Source organism: Vanessa atalanta, chromosome 24 (genome assembly GCF_905147765.1).
Source record: "Vanessa atalanta chromosome 24, ilVanAtal1.2, whole genome shotgun sequence".
Lineage (NCBI taxonomy): Eukaryota > Metazoa > Arthropoda > Insecta > Lepidoptera > Nymphalidae > Vanessa > Vanessa atalanta.
Window position 1 is genome coordinate 5,048,138 of NC_061894.1, and position 18,888 is coordinate 5,067,025.

Sequence of the window (18,888 nt, forward strand, 5' to 3'; positions counted from 1 at the left end):
ACCCTGTAAAGAACCTACATACCAAATTTAAAGTTTGTAGGTGTAATGGTTTCTGAGATTTCTTGATTAATCCATGAGGGGTATTTCGCTTTTATATATATAGCCTGAAATTTAGAATAAATGGCTTTGAGCCAGCCCGTCTGACCCACCCACCGGGTATTTTACCGCCAAAGAGCAAAACTTAGTATTCTGGTTCTTGTCTTCCGGTTTAAACGGTTAATGAGGTGGTGTAATTAACTACAGTAACAAGGGATATAACATCTTAGCTTCCAAGGTTCTAAGAGCAATTTAAGGAATGGTTAATATTTATTAATCATAAAAAAATCATTCTACTTACTTGCTATTTTAAAGTAAGATCGTAATGAAATAAACCCCGAGGTATCTCTGTAGATAGACTTAACTCTTGACCTTATATCCGTTGGTAAATTCCACGCTAAGCTTAAACTTTATTTAACGACCTCCATTTGTTTTACCACATTATTTCTTGGAAAATTTTCAGGATCAACCTCAGGAGAAAATTATCTGAAATTACACTTGAAAGCCTAAAATAAAAAGCGTAAAAGAGTCCAGCTGTTGAAATTTTAATTATTAATTCATTCATTCGAATTGTTAAGTCATATTTAGATTTTCTATTTCATTATTAATAATCATATTCAACTTTTTTAAGCTCTGGGCCATCTCAGCTCTATTAGAATTCTAAATTACATTCATCTACTTAATGTCGACTTGGGATCTAGCGATCTTTATTACCAAACATTTTGTCACATCAATCTCATACAGAGTAATAAGTTTAAGTTTTAAAATCATATATCTGTACCTGTGAGTTAAAAAACAACAGCCTGTATCACCACTGCTGACTTAAAACCTCATTTCCGTTCAAACCTCGTGGAGAAGATTTGGAACTATATCAACCACGCTGTTCTAATGCGGATTGCTAGGTAAATATGGCAAATTCTCATCTGACACATGCAGGTTTCCTCTCGATTCATTCACCAAACAGGGGAATAAACACAGATCGATTACATACAAGTTTCAATCCACTTGTCCAAGTTTGAACCAGCAATTTCCGGTTAAGTTTCACGTGTGGGAAGTTAGTATGTATGAGTCAAATCTTACAACTAAATTAAACTATTCCCTTCAACGTATTTAGCTTGAATTACATACATTGGTGGTGAATTATTATATGATTGAATATACGACTACCCGTACATTTATATTTTTTTTCGGTAAATTGCCTGGAGTTGATTGTCTTCATCTAAAGATGCAGACGTATCGTAGTAAATACTAATAAAATAATTAGTATAACGTAAATATGCAGACGAATTATGTGTAAAAGAGCATCTATATACATTCATATGACATGATTTGTGTTATTTTTACCTTTGTGAAATATTTGCGAGACTCGGGGGAGGAACCGACTTTTAAGTCCTAACTGCATTCGGCATAATTCTATCTTCGACCACTTTCTATATACTTCTTTCCTATATACTATCATAATAATAAAAAATATATATATTACTATAGGGATCATTCGAATTAAACAGATTAATAATATTCTTTAACTGAAATATATTATTGCACTTTATAGTTGCGTCCTCGTTGGATGCTCAAGTCAGAGTACCAGTGTCCAGTCGGGCTCAACTAAGACAAAGTAGTCGCTGTGATTGGTCAACGATTTTTTTGATTGATTGGCTATCGCAGATTTAGTCAAATTAACATCTAATAATCGAAACATTAATTAATCTAGTGAAAATCTCAATTAGTTACTAATAATAGTTATATAATAGAATAGCTTTATAATACCTTAAATAATTTGAGAAATTCATAGCAATTTTAACGAACACATCTATCGAAACCTTACATTACAAACTGAATCTGTGGCTTTACCCGCGTGAATTTTATAAAACACATACATCCAACCCCCGTTTTACCCCCTTAGGGACGGAGTTTCGTAAAATCTGTTCATAGCGAATGTTTCCCCTACCCTATCCCTACCCTATAAGGAACCTATCCGCCAAATTTCAAGTTTGTAGGTGTTATAGTTTCTGATATATCGTGATTAATCAATGAGTTGTATTTCGCTTTTATAAATATAAATTAACAAAACACTACGTCTTGATTTTTTTACTTGTTCAATAAATATAAATTTCTACGTAAATTTTCTATCCTACCCGATCCGATCCGTTACGACCACATTTTTACTATGTTTCTTTCCATTCACATCTGATTCCATAACACATGACGTGTAACTGAAGATTTCAATAATATATACAAACTAGCATGCTAAATTCGAAACCCCTAATAATTATAGTTACGGAGGTAGAGCTACTTTGGTTCGGAAATATAAATCCCATTTAATCCCAATCCCGAGGGAATTTGAAAATTCCCTTCTTAGTGCACCTCTAGAATACTCAAGGTATACGTGTGCCAAATTTCAAGTCTCTAGGTCCAGTGGTTTAGGCTGTGCGTTGTCTGTCAGTCACTCAGTTACGGAAGAGTTTTATATATATTGATTCCTATTTAATTATGAGAACTTTGATCGTTATTTTGTTACACGACTGCTAAGGAGTGTGTAGTTTTCAGAGTTCGTATATGAGTTTAGTCGACCGTAAGTGTTAAATTACCTGAAGAGATTTGGATGTAGGGGTATGATTCGAATTCTAATATCATCCCGTGTGATACTAGCGCTATTTTTATCTAGAAAAAATTAAAATGGCGGCTGTATAACTCCATTTTTAAATGTCGAAAAAGTTAATACTTTTTTGGCAGTCGTGTTTTTTTTCTTTTTCTAATTTATAATCATAATTAACTTTAATTATTTCTTTGTTACAGATGAAAACATGAGCCATTAACATACAACAACAAAATATATATACAAAAATACATAACTACATGTACAGACAATAAATTAAGCCAAATTATTTACATATATTTATTGCATATTCAATTAAATAATATATTTAATAGTTATAAAATTTGAATAGTGATTCACGTTTATCGATAAAAAAAAATCGATAAAAAACTAAAATGAGTTCCGAATCGCCATCTTCAGCGAAAAAATTGAATTTAGAAAGAGCTTCGAATTTCATGAGACAATTCCGAGATCCGGATTCTAGAGAATTGAAAAAACTGTCCGCAAATCAATTCATGGAAGTGTGGAGTCACTACGATGGAGATGGTAAGTTTTTTGATATATATAATACAAGTTTAGATAACAGTGGCAATGGCCACCATCCCACCCGGTTACCAGCTCACCGTCATAAAAACTTAAGACATAAAAATACATACAACTTATTTAGTCATTTATCGTTAGTCATACATAATACATAATTTTATATATATGTATGTATTTAAATGTATGTGTATATATTTATACGTCATTCGATTGTGACGTGTTCATATATATATTAAATTAACATTGAAAAGTTTTAAAATGAATACTCTTCTTCTACCTTTTTTTTCTAATGACAACCGAGCATTGGAAAACAGCTCTTTGAGCATAGTCACATGTTTCTGAACCAATATTCTCCAGATCAGACGAGCCTACCTAATGGGTGGTATTTTTGTTATTTAAATACCTAAATTATACCATATATCTCTACAAGTATAAAATAAAGTCGTTTACCGACATCTGTACCCTTACAGCTTTTAAAATGTAATTCATTTTTCATCAATTAACAGATAATTCAAGAGGAAGGTTTATTTATGTATTACACATACATATTAAAGGAGACGAAAGCCGAGAACCTTTCACCGTTTCTGGCCGAAAATAACAGGTTTTTTTTTCCTTTTTTTTTGTTTTTAATATAAAAGAAGTATATAAAACCGTAATGTACTCGTGTGGTGACGGTACGTAGCTAGTAGGAAATAAACGCAAGTGCACTCTTAATAGATTTGGATACTTCAACGAACGGCTAATTCGCTCGTACTGGACGTAATAACCATTTTTTTAACTGTGGTGCCTTAAATCGGTAAACGTATTAGGTATTCAAACATTTTATGCAAATGTATAATAAATCTGTACACTATTTAAATATATAATTTCTAAAATTAAACATAATCTAATACTGTACCTTAAAACGTTTTAGTAATTTTCTCAACCATTTTTGTAACAGTTGATTATTACTAAAAAAAATCTCTAATAAACTTGTTCTATTTTTAAAATTGGTGAACGTGAAGCCATCTGTCATGTTGTAAATCTGCTAGAGAAATATCTCTACAAATAACCAATTTTATTTGTTTTAGAATATATCATTCGAATTTTGAATTTTTGAGTCTTCGTCCAAATTGATACAGTAACTGTGAATCGAAAGAACTATTTCTTTATTTAAAAAGAGAAAGACCAAATAAATGTCAAACGTAAGCGCGTGCAACTTGGTAAAAAAAATTTGCGAAATTTATATATATTAATTTAAAAAATAATAATTATACGTGTTTTTAAATTAGAAATCAATTAACAGATTATTAATATTTCGTTAAATTTAAAAAAATATACAGTAGAAAAAAGGTAGTATATAAGGCATAAAGTCCCCCAAAGTTTTTATTTTTTTAATATACACTATCATTGGTTGTTTTTTAATTAAAATAACAATAGAAAGTTATCACATCGCAATCAATGAAAACAAAACCTCCCCCTACGTTTCAATCAACTCATAACCACTGCAGGTAAAACACATATAAAAATAAAACATATAAAAGGGAAAACATACATCACGAACATTTAAATCGTACAAAACAATAACTTATTACACTTCATAAACAATGAGTATTTTTTCTCATATCGATATAATACATGATTCAACAGCACATCACTACGGTGAAATTTCCGGAACGAATATTAACAGCACAGATCTTTGCATTCCAATTTCCGTCATTGTTTTTATGCACCGAGCGTCCGTGTATTGTTCCTTGTAACTTTTTAATTTTTATCGCTCACAAAGAAAAGCGGGAAACTGTCTGTGGGGTATTTGCATGACAGCATTTAATTTTCAAACGTATAAAAAGTAAAATATAATGTTCATATGGTATAAATAAGCTCCATCGCTGGTACGATTGTGCATGTTCGCCTGCATGGGTGTTAAAAGTGTTTAATGTTTTTGTATTTATGGAGGGGGGCAGTAGTTAGCTTAGGCTTTCTTTTCTGTATCTTTGATAGTAATATGTATGTATATCCAAAAAATCATGATGATGGGTTGAGTACCTAATCATAACAAGCAAATAAACATACTTTCGAATTTTTAATAAAAGTTTTGCTTTTATAGGATAAATAATTAATTTTAATATTGGGCACATGTTTTTCTATCTGTAAACAAATCTCTATCAAAACACAAAACAAGTCATTATTGTTTGAATAAGTTTTTTTCTTTATTTTGATAGGCGGATTGGCGAAAAGACTTGGATGGTACATGGGCAACACCGTTTATGAAGAAATAAGTGCTTATCACCTGTATCATCTTTACTATAATTAATTTTATCAATTTTCACCACTTTTTCACAATTGTCACCATGGGGAACTAAAATGTTATGTCCCTTGTGCCTGTAGTTACCCCGACTAACTCACACTTTAAACCGGAATACAGCAGTCTTACAGCTAGTAACTAGACTAACGAGGAGGAAGGTTAGGCAAAAATTAACCAAATTAAATTTCAGAATCGATTTTTTCAATGAAAAATTTACGTTGCAAAAAGTTTTCCTATTAGTGTATTTAATTTTTCTCAACAATTTTTGGTAAGTACACGTAAATTGAATAATTAATAGATTTTTTTTTATTAATTAAGATATGATAAAAAAATATATAATCATTTAAAAATATTCCGACGCAGTGCACTCATGCATATCATATATATCGGGTCTTAAGTTAAGCTATTGCTCCCGATACTAACGCAAACATGTTACGTTAGTTAGCCTATAAAATATTTTATTGTAAGAAATAAAATAAAATATACCTGGAATTTAAATTTGCCAGTAATTGAAACAAAAATTATAAAATAATTATACAAAGAACTTAAAAAAGCCTTAAGACTAAACTATGTGTAAGTTGATACATAAAAAAAGGCGCGTACTTTATACACCTAACTAAACATAGTTTTTAATTCTATACAGATAATTAATTAAAATAAAATAAAAATAATCTAATTACGTATTTCTTGACAACTATAGCTCAAATATGTAAGTGTTGTCTATTTCGAGTGACTGTAGATTACGTGTCACCCTGTCCATACGCATAATAAAAATTAACTTTCTTTTTTATAATGCCTCAAAAGAATTATAGCTTTAAGAATAACACATCTATAATAATAAAACAAATATTCTGTCAAAGTGAAAATAACTTTTCTTAAATAGACTAATAATCACCCATAATATTAAATACTTCAAGTGAATGATAGTTAAGAACAAAAACCAAACTAAAACTGCATGTTTTCTATGACTCAGAAATTGAATGTCTGTAGCAAAGTTCCCGCCAAAATGCAAGCCGAAGCCTCTGTGACAGGCGTTTTTTTTTTTTAAATATATTACGCTACAAGGTATTAAAATACTCGACGGTAATAATATCATTATTATTTTAAAGAAGGATAATTATTTCCTTCTTTTAATTATTTAATCTATACTATTATTTGAATAATTGTTAAAAGTTTACTTTAGGATACATTCATAATTGAATTCATAGACATTTGAGTCTCAAAACTCAAATCAATTTGAGTTATCTATCTAGATTTATGGACATCAAATGTTTGTTTTTTTTTTTTTTTTTGAATTAGCATACATATTTCGCTAATTAATTGAATACCGCCAGTTACATTAAATTCTTTAATTTTTAATGAAAATATTTTTCACAAAATACAAGAATGCAATTAATTAAGAGTTCGACAATACGTCGAGTAAAATGGCAAATTTTTGACAAGAACCGAGTACGTAAATTAAGCTGAGATAAGTAAGGTTGAAATTGTCGACCAAGATTTCCTATGAGACTTCTTGCTCCACCATTTTAAAACTCGGCCATCTTGATACGATAAGATAATTTCACTTATTTGCTTTTTAGGGTTCCGTACCCAAAGGGTAAAAACGGCGCCCTAATACTAAGACCGCTATCTGTCCGTCTGTCTGTCACAAGGTTGTATCTCAAGAACCACGGTAGCTAGACAGTTGCAATTTTCACAAATTATGTATTTCTGTTGCTGCTATTTCCACAAATACAAAAAACAAAATAAACTATATATTTAAGGAGGGCTCCCATAAAACAAATGCGATTTGTTTGCCGTTTGTTGTTTGTTTGCCGACAGTTAGGTACTTAAAATATTCACAAAATACTCAGTTGTATTTTTACTTTAATATTAAAAATAATAAAATTAAAATGAAATAAATGTTTAACTAAAAAAAAAAAATCATGTACAAGAAACGCCATATTTTGCCTACTTATGCTCGATATCAATAACTGTGTGAACCTACTATTGTTTACCTAGTCAATGGTACGGAATACTTCGTACGCGAATCCGACTCGCACTTGGCCGGTATTTTATTGTTGCTTTTTACGCTGTACAGCTTTTTTATCCTAGGTTTGTTGATCTTTGCTAATATATAAAACGGTACAACTTAACAGCCATGTCAGTGCAAATGCATTTTGTTACGTTTTCAATCGCCGGTCTATACATAGATATTAAAAATGTCATTGATTTGGGACTACGATTATAATCATTTGTCAATAATTATTATAATATTGTATTTAGGAGTAGAGTTCCTTTAGGTAGTTTCATTATTTCAAATAATAATGACAATTCAAAAGTGCTAATAAAGAAAATCTATATAAACAAAGTATATTGATTAAGATTTGAAATACCTATATAATTATACAACATTTTAGTATCTGTCTGTCTATTTAAACAAGTAATATGTATTTCGACAACAAGGTCACGGAGCTAAATTACTGAAGCTATAATAACTCGTAAGTCAACTAGTAGTACGTAAGTGTAGATCATTAACTTGATAAGACAGACGGACACATATGTGACATTTACTATAGTAACATTCATTATACACGGAATCAATTGTTCCGAGAGCCGAGATGGCCCAGTGGTTAGAACGCGTGCATCTTAACCGATGATTTCGGGTTCAAACCCAGGCAGGCACCACTGAATTTTCATGTACTTAATTTGTGTTTATATTCATCTCGTGCTCGGCGGTGAAGGAAAACATCGTGAGGAAACCTGCATGTGTCTAATTTCAACGAAATTCTGCCACATGTGTATTCCGCCAACCCGCATTGGAGCAGCGTGGTGGAATGTGCTCCAAACCTTCTCCTCAAAGGGAGAGGAGTCCTTTATCCCAGCAGTGGGACATTTACGGGCTGCTAATGCTAAAAAAAATGCTAATGGAATTGTTCCACCGGGTTAGTTAAATTCGAATCTTTTTTTTTTTTTTTATGTCATAAGGTGGCAAACGAGTAGGAGGCTCATCTGATGGAAAGTGACTACCACCGCCCATGGACATCTGCAACACCGGGGGGCTTGCAGGTGCGTTGCCGGCCTTTCAGGAAAGAGTACGCTCTTTTCTTGAAGGTTCCCAAGTCGTATCGGTTCGGAAAAACCGCCGGCGAAAGCTGGTTCCACAGAGTGGTTGTGCGAGGCAGAAAATGTCTTAAAAATCGCGCTGTTGTGGATTTTCGGACATCTAGGTGGTGCGGGTGATATTTGGAATTTTGACGAGATGTCCGAAGGTGAAATTCAGCAGCCGGGATTAATCCGAACAATTCCTCGGAACATTCCCCGTGATAAATTCTGTAGAAGATGCAGAGCGATCCAACATATCTACGCAAAGGATCAAGCAGATCGGAAAGGGCTTGATCGTCGATAATTCGAGCCGCTCTACGTTGGATACGGTCAAATGGAAGGAGCTGGTACTGGGGAGCACCCGCCCAGAGGTGAGAGCAGTATTCCATGTGAGGCCGAATTTGCGCCTTGTATAGTCTTAGACGATGGGCCGACGTGAAATACTGTCTTGCCTTGCTGAGCACACCAAGCTTTTTTGATGCCAATTTGGCTTTGCCTTCCAATTGACCGCGGAACTGAACGAGACTCGAAACATCAACGCCAAGTATTCCGATACTAGCTGTAGCGGCTAACGGAATGTTCTCGAATCGTGGAGATACGACAAATGGTGTTTTTTTAGCAGTTAACGCGCAAACTTGCGTCTTTTTGGGGTTGAAGTGAACTAGGTTTAGCCGACCCCAGTTCGAGACTTTGTTTAACGAAGACTCGATTTCAGATACAAGTTTGTTCCGGTTTTCTTCGACGTTTTCCCGAGAAATATTAGCACGGCCGGTGTATGAGGTGTCTACGGTGCTGTCGTCTGCAAAGCAATGAATGTTACTGATTTGCAACAAGTCATTTATATGCAGAAGAAACAGAGTGGGTGATAGAACGCAGCCTTGTGGAACACCAGCATTGACGAATTTTAAGTCAGAGCATGCACCGTCGACAACGACCTTGATGCTCCGATCTGCCAAAAAACTGGTAATCCAATTGCATAATTTCCCGGGAAGCCCATAGGAAGGAAGCTTCGAAAGAAGCGCTTTGTGCCACACGCGATCGAAGGCCTTCGCTATGTCCAGACTGGCTGCTAATGCCTCCCCTTTGCTCTCAACTGCTTCCGCCCATCTATGAGTAAGGTAAACTAGAAGATCACCGGCTGAGCGACCCCGACGGAAACCGTACTGGCGGTCGCTAATCAGCTGGTACTCCTCTAGGTACCGCAGGAGCTGGCAGTTTATAATGGACTCCATTACCTTGGAGAACAAGGAGGTGATGGCTATAGGCCTATAATTGGACGGGTCTGAGCGGTTGCCCTTTTTAGGGATCGGATGCACCAAAGCAGTCTTCCAGGAGTTCGGGACGACGCCGAATGCATAGGATTGCCGGAAAAGACGCGTTAAGACCGGCGCCAACTTGGGAGCACAAGTCCGTAGCAAGATTTATACGAATCAGCATAATACACACAGTCCCGATTTTGATAAAAATTAAAACGGCACAATTAGATTTTTGAAAAATCATTCTTCGCCACGAATCGAAACCGTTTATTAAAAAAAAAAAAACACAGTCTGTATAATTACAACATTTGACAGTTTCGCTAATAAATATCAAATTCAGGAATGACATACGGCAGAGGTAAGGAAAATGTTAAATTAAAACCTTTTTCGAATGTTGATTATTTTTTTTTTCAAAAAATGCTCGCTTTGCTGTCTTTTTCACAAAATAATAATAATAATAATATATTCTTTATTGTACACCAAGATAAGTAAAACACACAGGAAATAAATTTAACAAAATAAAGCATGGCACAAAAGGCGGCCTTATCGCTGAAGAGCGATCTCTTCCAGGCAACCTTGGGGCAGAGGAAATGGTCTATTAACGGCATAGGTGTACATTTTTTAAATGGAATATTCAATATACATACATACGAGTATATTTGTGCATACAAATATACATACAAAAATAAATAGATACATATACACAGGCAAACATACATATATAATCAATAAATATATAAATAATATATAAACTAATCGATAAATACATATAAAGAAATATTTATATATTACAAAGTTACATTTCTAGGAAATGTTTCTTGACAGCTTTTTTAAAAACTGGCAGTGATTGAGCACGTCTAATGGTCAGGGGTAGGGAGTTCCAAAGACGGGATGCTTGAACAGTAAAGGATTTGCTATAAAAATTAGAGGAGTGGGAAGGAATTTCAAGAAGCAAGTTGCTTTCAGATCGAAGGGAACGCTCGTGGGAATCACTAAGGAATTTAAATCGTTCTTTTAGGTATGGAGGGGAAACAGGATTGAACAGTATACAGTATAGCAGATTGAGAATATGAGTATTCCTGCGAAGGCGAATTGGGAGCCACTTGAGCTTCTTGCGAAATTCGGATATATGATCATATTTGCGTAAACCAAATATGTAACGAATACATAAATTTTGAATGCGCTCGAAAGTATGTTCTTATTTCAAATTTTTAATATCTCTTCTCGGTTTAAGGCCACCGTATCGTATCATAGTTAGTAGGCTATTAACATTTCACGAGTGAGAAACAAATTGAATTCTTATAAATATAATATCAAGGGAAATATAATAATATTAACGTTTATTTAAATACTAAACACTTATATGTAAAAGTATCAAAACCTAAATTCGACTACGTAACAATCGCGCTCATAAAAGTATGACGTGATTTTAGCACCGGCTTAACGAGTTAATTCAAGCAAAGCAAAGATCAAAAGCTAGTTATATATACATTTGAAATTTGATTGAGCCCTTTCATTTGATACTCAACATTTTTTACATATGACCTTATGACCTCTATTGGTCTTCACACTGAATTTACACTGACGTCATATATGCCAGAGGACGGACGCTTCTAACGATACGTCATTTAAGTCAAATTATGATAAGTAGTTTAGAAGTTATTTGGTAATAGATGAGCAGGGTTCAAATTATACACCCTCCGTATCACATAGCAACATAAGACATTTTTTTCTGCACTACGAAGCTGGTAAAGAATACTTAACGTATTATAATAATAACGTAACATGGTACCCTACTATTTAAATGTAATGAATATGGTCACCCCTAAGGGTAGAATATAAATGAAAACTTAGGTACAGTATTTATTGAATTCAATCGGCGCTGTCATGTGTGATCGGAGCTTTTAGTAGACTTCCCAATTCATACAAACTATATGTCTTATTATCACTGAAGTATATATTTAGTTTAAAAATAACTTAGCGCTAATTGTAACTGTTTCAATAAAAATAATTTCAATAAATATATTGTCCTTATAACCTATGTATAGCCCAGTATGAACAGCCTTGGATTCGATACAATTTGCTATAACTCAGATATATTGTATATTAATAACAGATCTAGATGAACGTATACTTATTTATAATATAACACTATTCTGGTTAACTAATTATATCCACTTCAATTTTACTTTTAAAGTTCTGATAACTGTTTAGATAGATTTTTCAAGCCCTCGATGTCAAATGTTCTTTATTTGGTTTCTATCCTCTGATAGCTGAAATAGACTATACTGTATATTATAATTATTAATAATCAATATAAGCGAGGCCAATGAAGCGTTCCTATGTACACGTGTAACAATAGACACACACACAAAAAGAAAATGATAAAAGGACAGACATTCAGCGTTAAGAATGTAAAATCGAACGTCAAAAGACGAATTTCAAATTTGGAATTAAGAATGACTTCCAAAAATTTTAAAACAAGTAGAGGCCATACTTTTCAATATTAAACTCTTCTACGTGACATTGGCAGAATATTTCGCGCCCAACTCGCGTAGACAAACGTCTGAAAAAAAAATAATGTCAAAAGAACTCGCGTAGACATAAAAAAAAGTGTCAAAACAATTTCGCGTTATAATGTGCTATATAAATATCACCTTTGCATTGACCCGCGGCTCGGACGTAAATAAACAAGTCAATACCGAATGAAACCTTGGTAAATAAGTTATATTCGGGGCCTCGGCCGTGAATCGAAATAGCGTAATTATATTTGACTTGGCGATACTTGACTATTGTAAACGAAAACAATAAAAAAAATGTCCAATTACATGCCTTCTTGTCAATCAGTAATAGTTTAGGAACCCAATGGTAGAACATGATGATCATGACACGAATTTTTGGGTTCAAATACCACTGAGTTTTCATGCAATGGATACTTGGACCTTAAGATAAGAGTGTAAAAATATTTATACCGTAACTATTTTTAATTCATAATACGACTGAATGTTAATAATTCTTATGTATAGTACGACACCATTTAAATGTAGCATCGACAATTTAAAAAAAAAACCTTCGTCAATTCTGCGAATGTCTTTGGTTATATGACATTACAAACCTAGATTTTGTTATATATTACGTAAATTTGTTAGATTAATATCGATGTTGATTTATTTCATAATATATTAAATACATATACAATTGCAATAAGTATAGTAATTCAATTTATAACGAGAGGAGGTCTTCGCTCTGAAGTGGGGGTAGTTATGGTCATAATAAAAATAAAACTAGGGAATAGGTAAAGAGTTATATAGTTTAAGTTTCCGGTCGTGTTAGATTTGCCGTCCCATCGGATAATGAGAGTGAAGGAATAGTGTTTTTGTGCACATAATTGTGCAATATAATACTGTGTGACAGAACTATCGATAGTTTGCCTATCGATAGTTGACCTCGAAAATTATGCAGGATTTTAATAGTACTATCGATAGTATCGATAGCTCTCCGTAAGCAATACTATTAACGGCGATACTATCGAAAAATAACTGGCTATCGATAGCACAAAACTATTAATACGATCAATAGTATCGATAGTTTGGGTTAAAAGTAATGGTTTTTGCAATACTATCAATAGGATCAATAGTATTACTCATGGGGATCTATCGATACTATCGCTAACACCTTAACTATCGATAGGTTATCAATCGTGGACCATAGATATGCAACATTACTATAATACGTACTGCGTAGTTGGCTGATCTTCCATTGGCCGGCGTGACTAAAATCGGTCAGGACGAAATCATATATTAAAAAAAAAACTGAGCGTTTTTAACCCAATCTATTTACTCTTTAAGACCCTTTTATAGTAATGGTCTCATACAAAGTTATCCAATACTGTTTACCACGGATAACCGAAAGAAAATTATAGCTTTACGTTAAGGTGTACAAAAATTTACAGTATATTTAGATACCAGTAACTGGATATCGTAAGCCTGTAAGAGTGTTTCTAGACGAATGATGTATGTTCTAGTTTCTAGATAGTATCTCCATACTCTTTAATAGAAGTTATCTGGTGGTAGAGCGTTGTGCTCATCCAGTTAAGGAACGTCTACTCATATTCTAACGCAAAGCAGTAATACTTAGTACTGTTAAGGTTACATTTCAAGGGCGAGTGAACCATTGTAACTATAAGAGAACATAGCAATAAAACACACAGACACACACACACACACAAAAGGGACTTAAATCCCAAGGTTGGTGGGGCATTGACGATATTAGGAATGATTAATATTACGTACGGTGCCAGTGTCTATGGGCGCTGGTGACCACTTAACATCAGTTGACAGCCCGCTTAAATATTTTATAGATATAGCACAGGATAAACTTAGATTTTTAGATTTCAAAAAGAGCAATATGTTTTAGGTTCAAGATTTTTAAAATTTTTTAGTACATGTCCTTTAGAAGAGATTTTTACAAAAATCTTAATAATCCCAATCTCTATATAACTGAGTTTAATATGATGTCCTCGTGAATGATTTCGGCAAAGGAGGCTAGGAGGCTTCTCAAGAGACAGTGCCCAGTTCCCATGAGACGGCAAATCCAAGAGCACGGGAGTTCCGTAACATCCACGGCTTTACGTGCTAAACTCTGGGCTACTGTGAACTTCTATTCAGAAAAACCCAATAACTTGAACTCATGACCTCCAGATATGCGACCTTAGCTGCTGAACAAAACAAACACTTATATTAATCAAAAAAGTTTGCGTAAATACAAAAGACAAACGAAACTTTTCCCTTCATTCGAGCTTTTAGTTTTATTTCTTTGAGATATCTCTGCTAATGTGAACGTCATCTTAATGTCACAATTATTTAAGGACGTCGTATCTTAAATGAGATTTTGCGGAGACGAGGCGTTCCAGACGTTCATTACGCTAATGGACCCCATACAATAACCTATACAATTTTTTTTGTATTAAAGACGAACCTCGTGTTGTTTGATACAATGTTTGAACAGCACCTTGAAAGTGACATTTTTAGAATTTATTTAAAAAAATATTTTTAGGTATTAAATAAGCAAATAAAACTTAAACATCGTGTATTGGTGATAAAAATGTTATCAATATTTCCCCGTTGAATTGCAATTCCGTTCCTCTGGACGAAAAATGAACCAGCTCAGTCACCAGCGGGAGCAATCACATACATTACTCTGATGCCAATGTAAGTAGCTAAAGCACTTGTGTTATGGAAATCAGAAGTAACGACTGCACCACAAACACCCAGACCCAAGACAACATAGAAAACTAATGAACTTTTTCTATATCGACTCGGCCGGGAATCGAACACGGGTCTTCGGAATGGCGTACTTATGAAAACCGGTGTCCACACTACTCGACCACGGAGGTTGTCAATCAAGACAAGGTGTTATATATTAACTAATATTGTAATAATAATGTCCAAGTGAGATTATTTCTTTGTCTGTTTGTTACGCCTTAACTCCTAATCCGATCATCATGATATTTAGCACACGTGAAAAGGATATATAAGGACCCCTGCGCCAAATAGCAAACCGCGGACTAAAATTGATGTTTGATAAAAGTATTAGCGTGTCACGCATATAAAATATATATGATAGAAGATTGACGTTCAAATATCACTCTTGAATATATTATTAACGTTAGTTTCAATTTTGTTTAATTTACAGTTAAGAGCTGAGAGCTCTTTGAAGTATTAATGGCTAAAAAATAGCTTATATTTTCCAAGGTTTCCCACCGATGTTTTCAGATTCAAACGGAAGTTAGTAACGCTAAAATTTAGAATTATTAATTAGTTTTAAATAAATTAACCTGTGAGTATCTAATGAAAATCTGTGTGTGTATCCGCGAATGAGATCCAAAATCCAAACCTTCTTCTTAAAACGAAGGAGGTCTTCGTTCAGCAGTGAAACATTCCCAGGATACTTAAGCTTTAAACTTACATTATTGATTTTATTATTTCAGTTACTAACGTTCAAAGTTTCTCTCCATTTATGTATTTTACTTGAAATTTCCTTTACAATATTTCGAATATATCCGAATATATTTGCGAATGGGATTTGGAATGGCTACCATATATCTGTCAGGAAGCGTCCGTTTTACTGCCATACAATCTCCAACTATTGTACAAAATCGAAAATTTCGTTCCTCTGTAAAGAACGACCCAATAACTTATGCGCTATTTTGGAAGCATTTTGCTTGCATTTTGCAAAAAAGGGGAGGTTCTGCTGTTATACATATAGCTTTATATATACAATTCTATACGTGTGCTTATTACTGAACTCCCCCTAAGGGACTTTATTTTAATATATTTTAAGGGAGTCCTTTGATGGCTTAGATTCAAGCCGGTAGTTGGCACTGTAATCGTGACCGAGAAATTTCAACAAGGATCAATTATATGTATATAATATATGCGTCAATTTTTATTCATATGAAGATTAACAACATACATTTCAAAATTAAATTAATTTATGACGCTATTATAGTGTAAATTTAGTCGATTATAATGATTATAATAACTTGGGATCGATGGATGTATACTTGAGTTTTTCACTCCATTACGCATTGTTTCAAATATTGAAGAATATTAAAAAATAACTCACATTGACCTTAATATGTTATAGATGCTTATATTTTTCCTCAAATTCACCGGTGATGGACAACATCGTGAGGAAACCTGCATATGTCCAATGTCAATAAAATACAGCACGTGTATTACGCGCATTGTTGCAGCGTGCAATAATTTCTGAGCCTTCAATCTTTGCCCAACTGATTGCCCAATTACGTATTAAAACGACTGATTTTTATCAGCGTCTCACGACGGCATATTTTCTGTTTTATAAAATTTTGTGATCCCTTTTTCTGCTGACCTTCTTAACAGCTCACCCGGAAAACAATTACTCTTAATGTTCTTCAAATACGACCTATTTGGTTGACTTAAGTATCTGACTTTTATTCCTTGGCAACATTCTTAAGCGGTCTTTAAAAAATGTCTCTCATTGTTTCTTAAATAAATAATGATTTAAGTTTAAACTTTTACCAAAAAGTTTTTAATGAACACAATGTTTTTTCTTTGAATCAAAGTCCAACTACTAAAACCATTCAAATTAAACAATATTCTTTTTTTATCGTACGATAATTTTTCGTCCACTTTTAAATCGTTGTTTTTTTTTATGGCACAGGTTGGCGGACGAGCTTATGGAGACAATGGCGCTGTAAGAAATAATTATTAATCATTTCTTATATCGCCAATACGCCACCAACCTCGAGAACTAAGATATTGTGTCCCTTGCGCCTTTAATTGTTAATATTTCTTCTTGAAATGGTTAATATTTCTTACAGCGCCATTGTCTATGGACGATGGTGACCACTTACATCATCAGATTGGCCCATTTGCTCGTTTGTCTACCAAAAAAAAAACTATAATAGACATGTATTATACATATATACATATAAACCTTTCACTTAAATCAGTCGGTTGATGAAAACTCGTTGCGTAGTAAACATCTAAGCGTACAGACGGCGGGAAGCGACTTTGTTTTATACAATGTAGTGATTAATAAATATTTTTCTTTTTTCTCTAGGTAATGGCTACATTGAAGGCACGGAGTTGGACGGCTTCTTGAGGGAATTCGTTTCCAGTGCTAACTTCACGGATATAAGCCCGGACGTGAGTACTTTATATATATATATATATATATACATATCTATATGTGTTCTTTCACATCAGTCGTAACCTATATCTATGAAAGGAAGAGTATAGACAAATACGTAACTAATAATCTATGGTATTTATTATGGATTTATAAAAAAAAATGGCGTCAAAACAAACTTTCGAAGTAAAATTTAAGTGAATTTAAGGTTTAAGTATAAGTGAAATATTAAATCAAAATATACTTTATTCAAGTAGGATTTTTACAAGCACTTTTGAATTGTCACTTAACAAACTATTTAAAGTAAATCTACCACCGATCCGGAATGTAGATCTACCGAGAAGAACCGGCAAGAAACTCAGTAGTTACTCTTTTTCAACGTCTAAAAATACAGTCGTGTTAGTTAAATACAATTATATGTATGTTATGTCTCCTGCCTGGAAGTCAACAAGCATTAACTCCACGCTTTTTTTATCATCAATATAATCTTGTATTATTGTATTATAAATAAAGATATATTAATCAAGAACCGTTCGTCGGTTTGTATATATCATCTGTTTATATGCTATACAGCTAATATCTGACCGAAGATCTATTTCGACCGAGGCCGAATCCAATCAGCCCTATCGACCGAAGTCGTTGGTACAGTTATTCACGGAATTTCATTTAAACCCGTAAACTTTGATTCTATATATATTTTGTAATGTAAATTAATTCCTTTTAACGTTTTCTCTCGGTAACAAATAATCAAATGGAAATACGTACGAATCTTTGAGTATCCTTAGAGAGTTAGGTATTTTCAAACAGTCAAATTATCAGTTACACTTTAGTCTGTGAATCATTCTTTACTTAACAAGATTAACAACTCGTAACGTACTTACAGGAATACTTAAGTGCTTCGGATCAGTTTCTTAACTTCGTAAATCGGTCTCAGAATAATATTCGTACAGACGAAATTACTCTAACTTTCATACTGTCTAAGCTTAAGTAATACTGTCTTATAGAATAGATCTACCTATAAATATTTTGAGTTCTATTTCAGCTGATCTCACAACGTTGATTTGTAATCTCATGATTATGAATTTAATTTGAATATCGAATATGACTTATACTTCTATTATCAACTAGATGGTGTCCGCGTCTCCTGAGATTATCGGTAAATAAAAAAAAAATTTAATAAAAAAAAACCGACTTCAAATAAAACACTATTCCAAAACAAATTAATATGCACTAAAAAGTAAAAAATAATAATTACGTATTCTTCTACAACTTAATAATCAACTTACATTCAATTTTTACATCAATTTTTTAGCATTAGCAGCCTGTAAATTTCCCACTGCTGGGCTAAAGGCCTCCTCTCCCTTGAGGAGAAGGTTGGTGGAATACACATGTTGCAGAATTTCATTGAAATT

General features: G+C 33.3%; 1 protein-coding gene across 2 annotated transcripts in view; it reads left to right on the forward strand.

The window, feature by feature from the left end:
• The window catches only part of LOC125073368 (calbindin-32), a 134,696-nt gene that overhangs the window by 48,703 nt on the left and 67,105 nt on the right, over positions 1-18,888 (forward strand). For both annotated transcript variants that reach the window (XM_047684171.1, XM_047684172.1), the window contains exons 2-3: positions 2,833-3,178; positions 17,408-17,493. In XM_047684171.1, coding sequence (XP_047540127.1) covers positions 3,028-3,178; positions 17,408-17,493 — 237 coding nt within the window. In that variant the 5' untranslated portion in view covers positions 2,833-3,027. The remainder of the gene's footprint in view (positions 1-2,832; positions 3,179-17,407; positions 17,494-18,888) is intronic.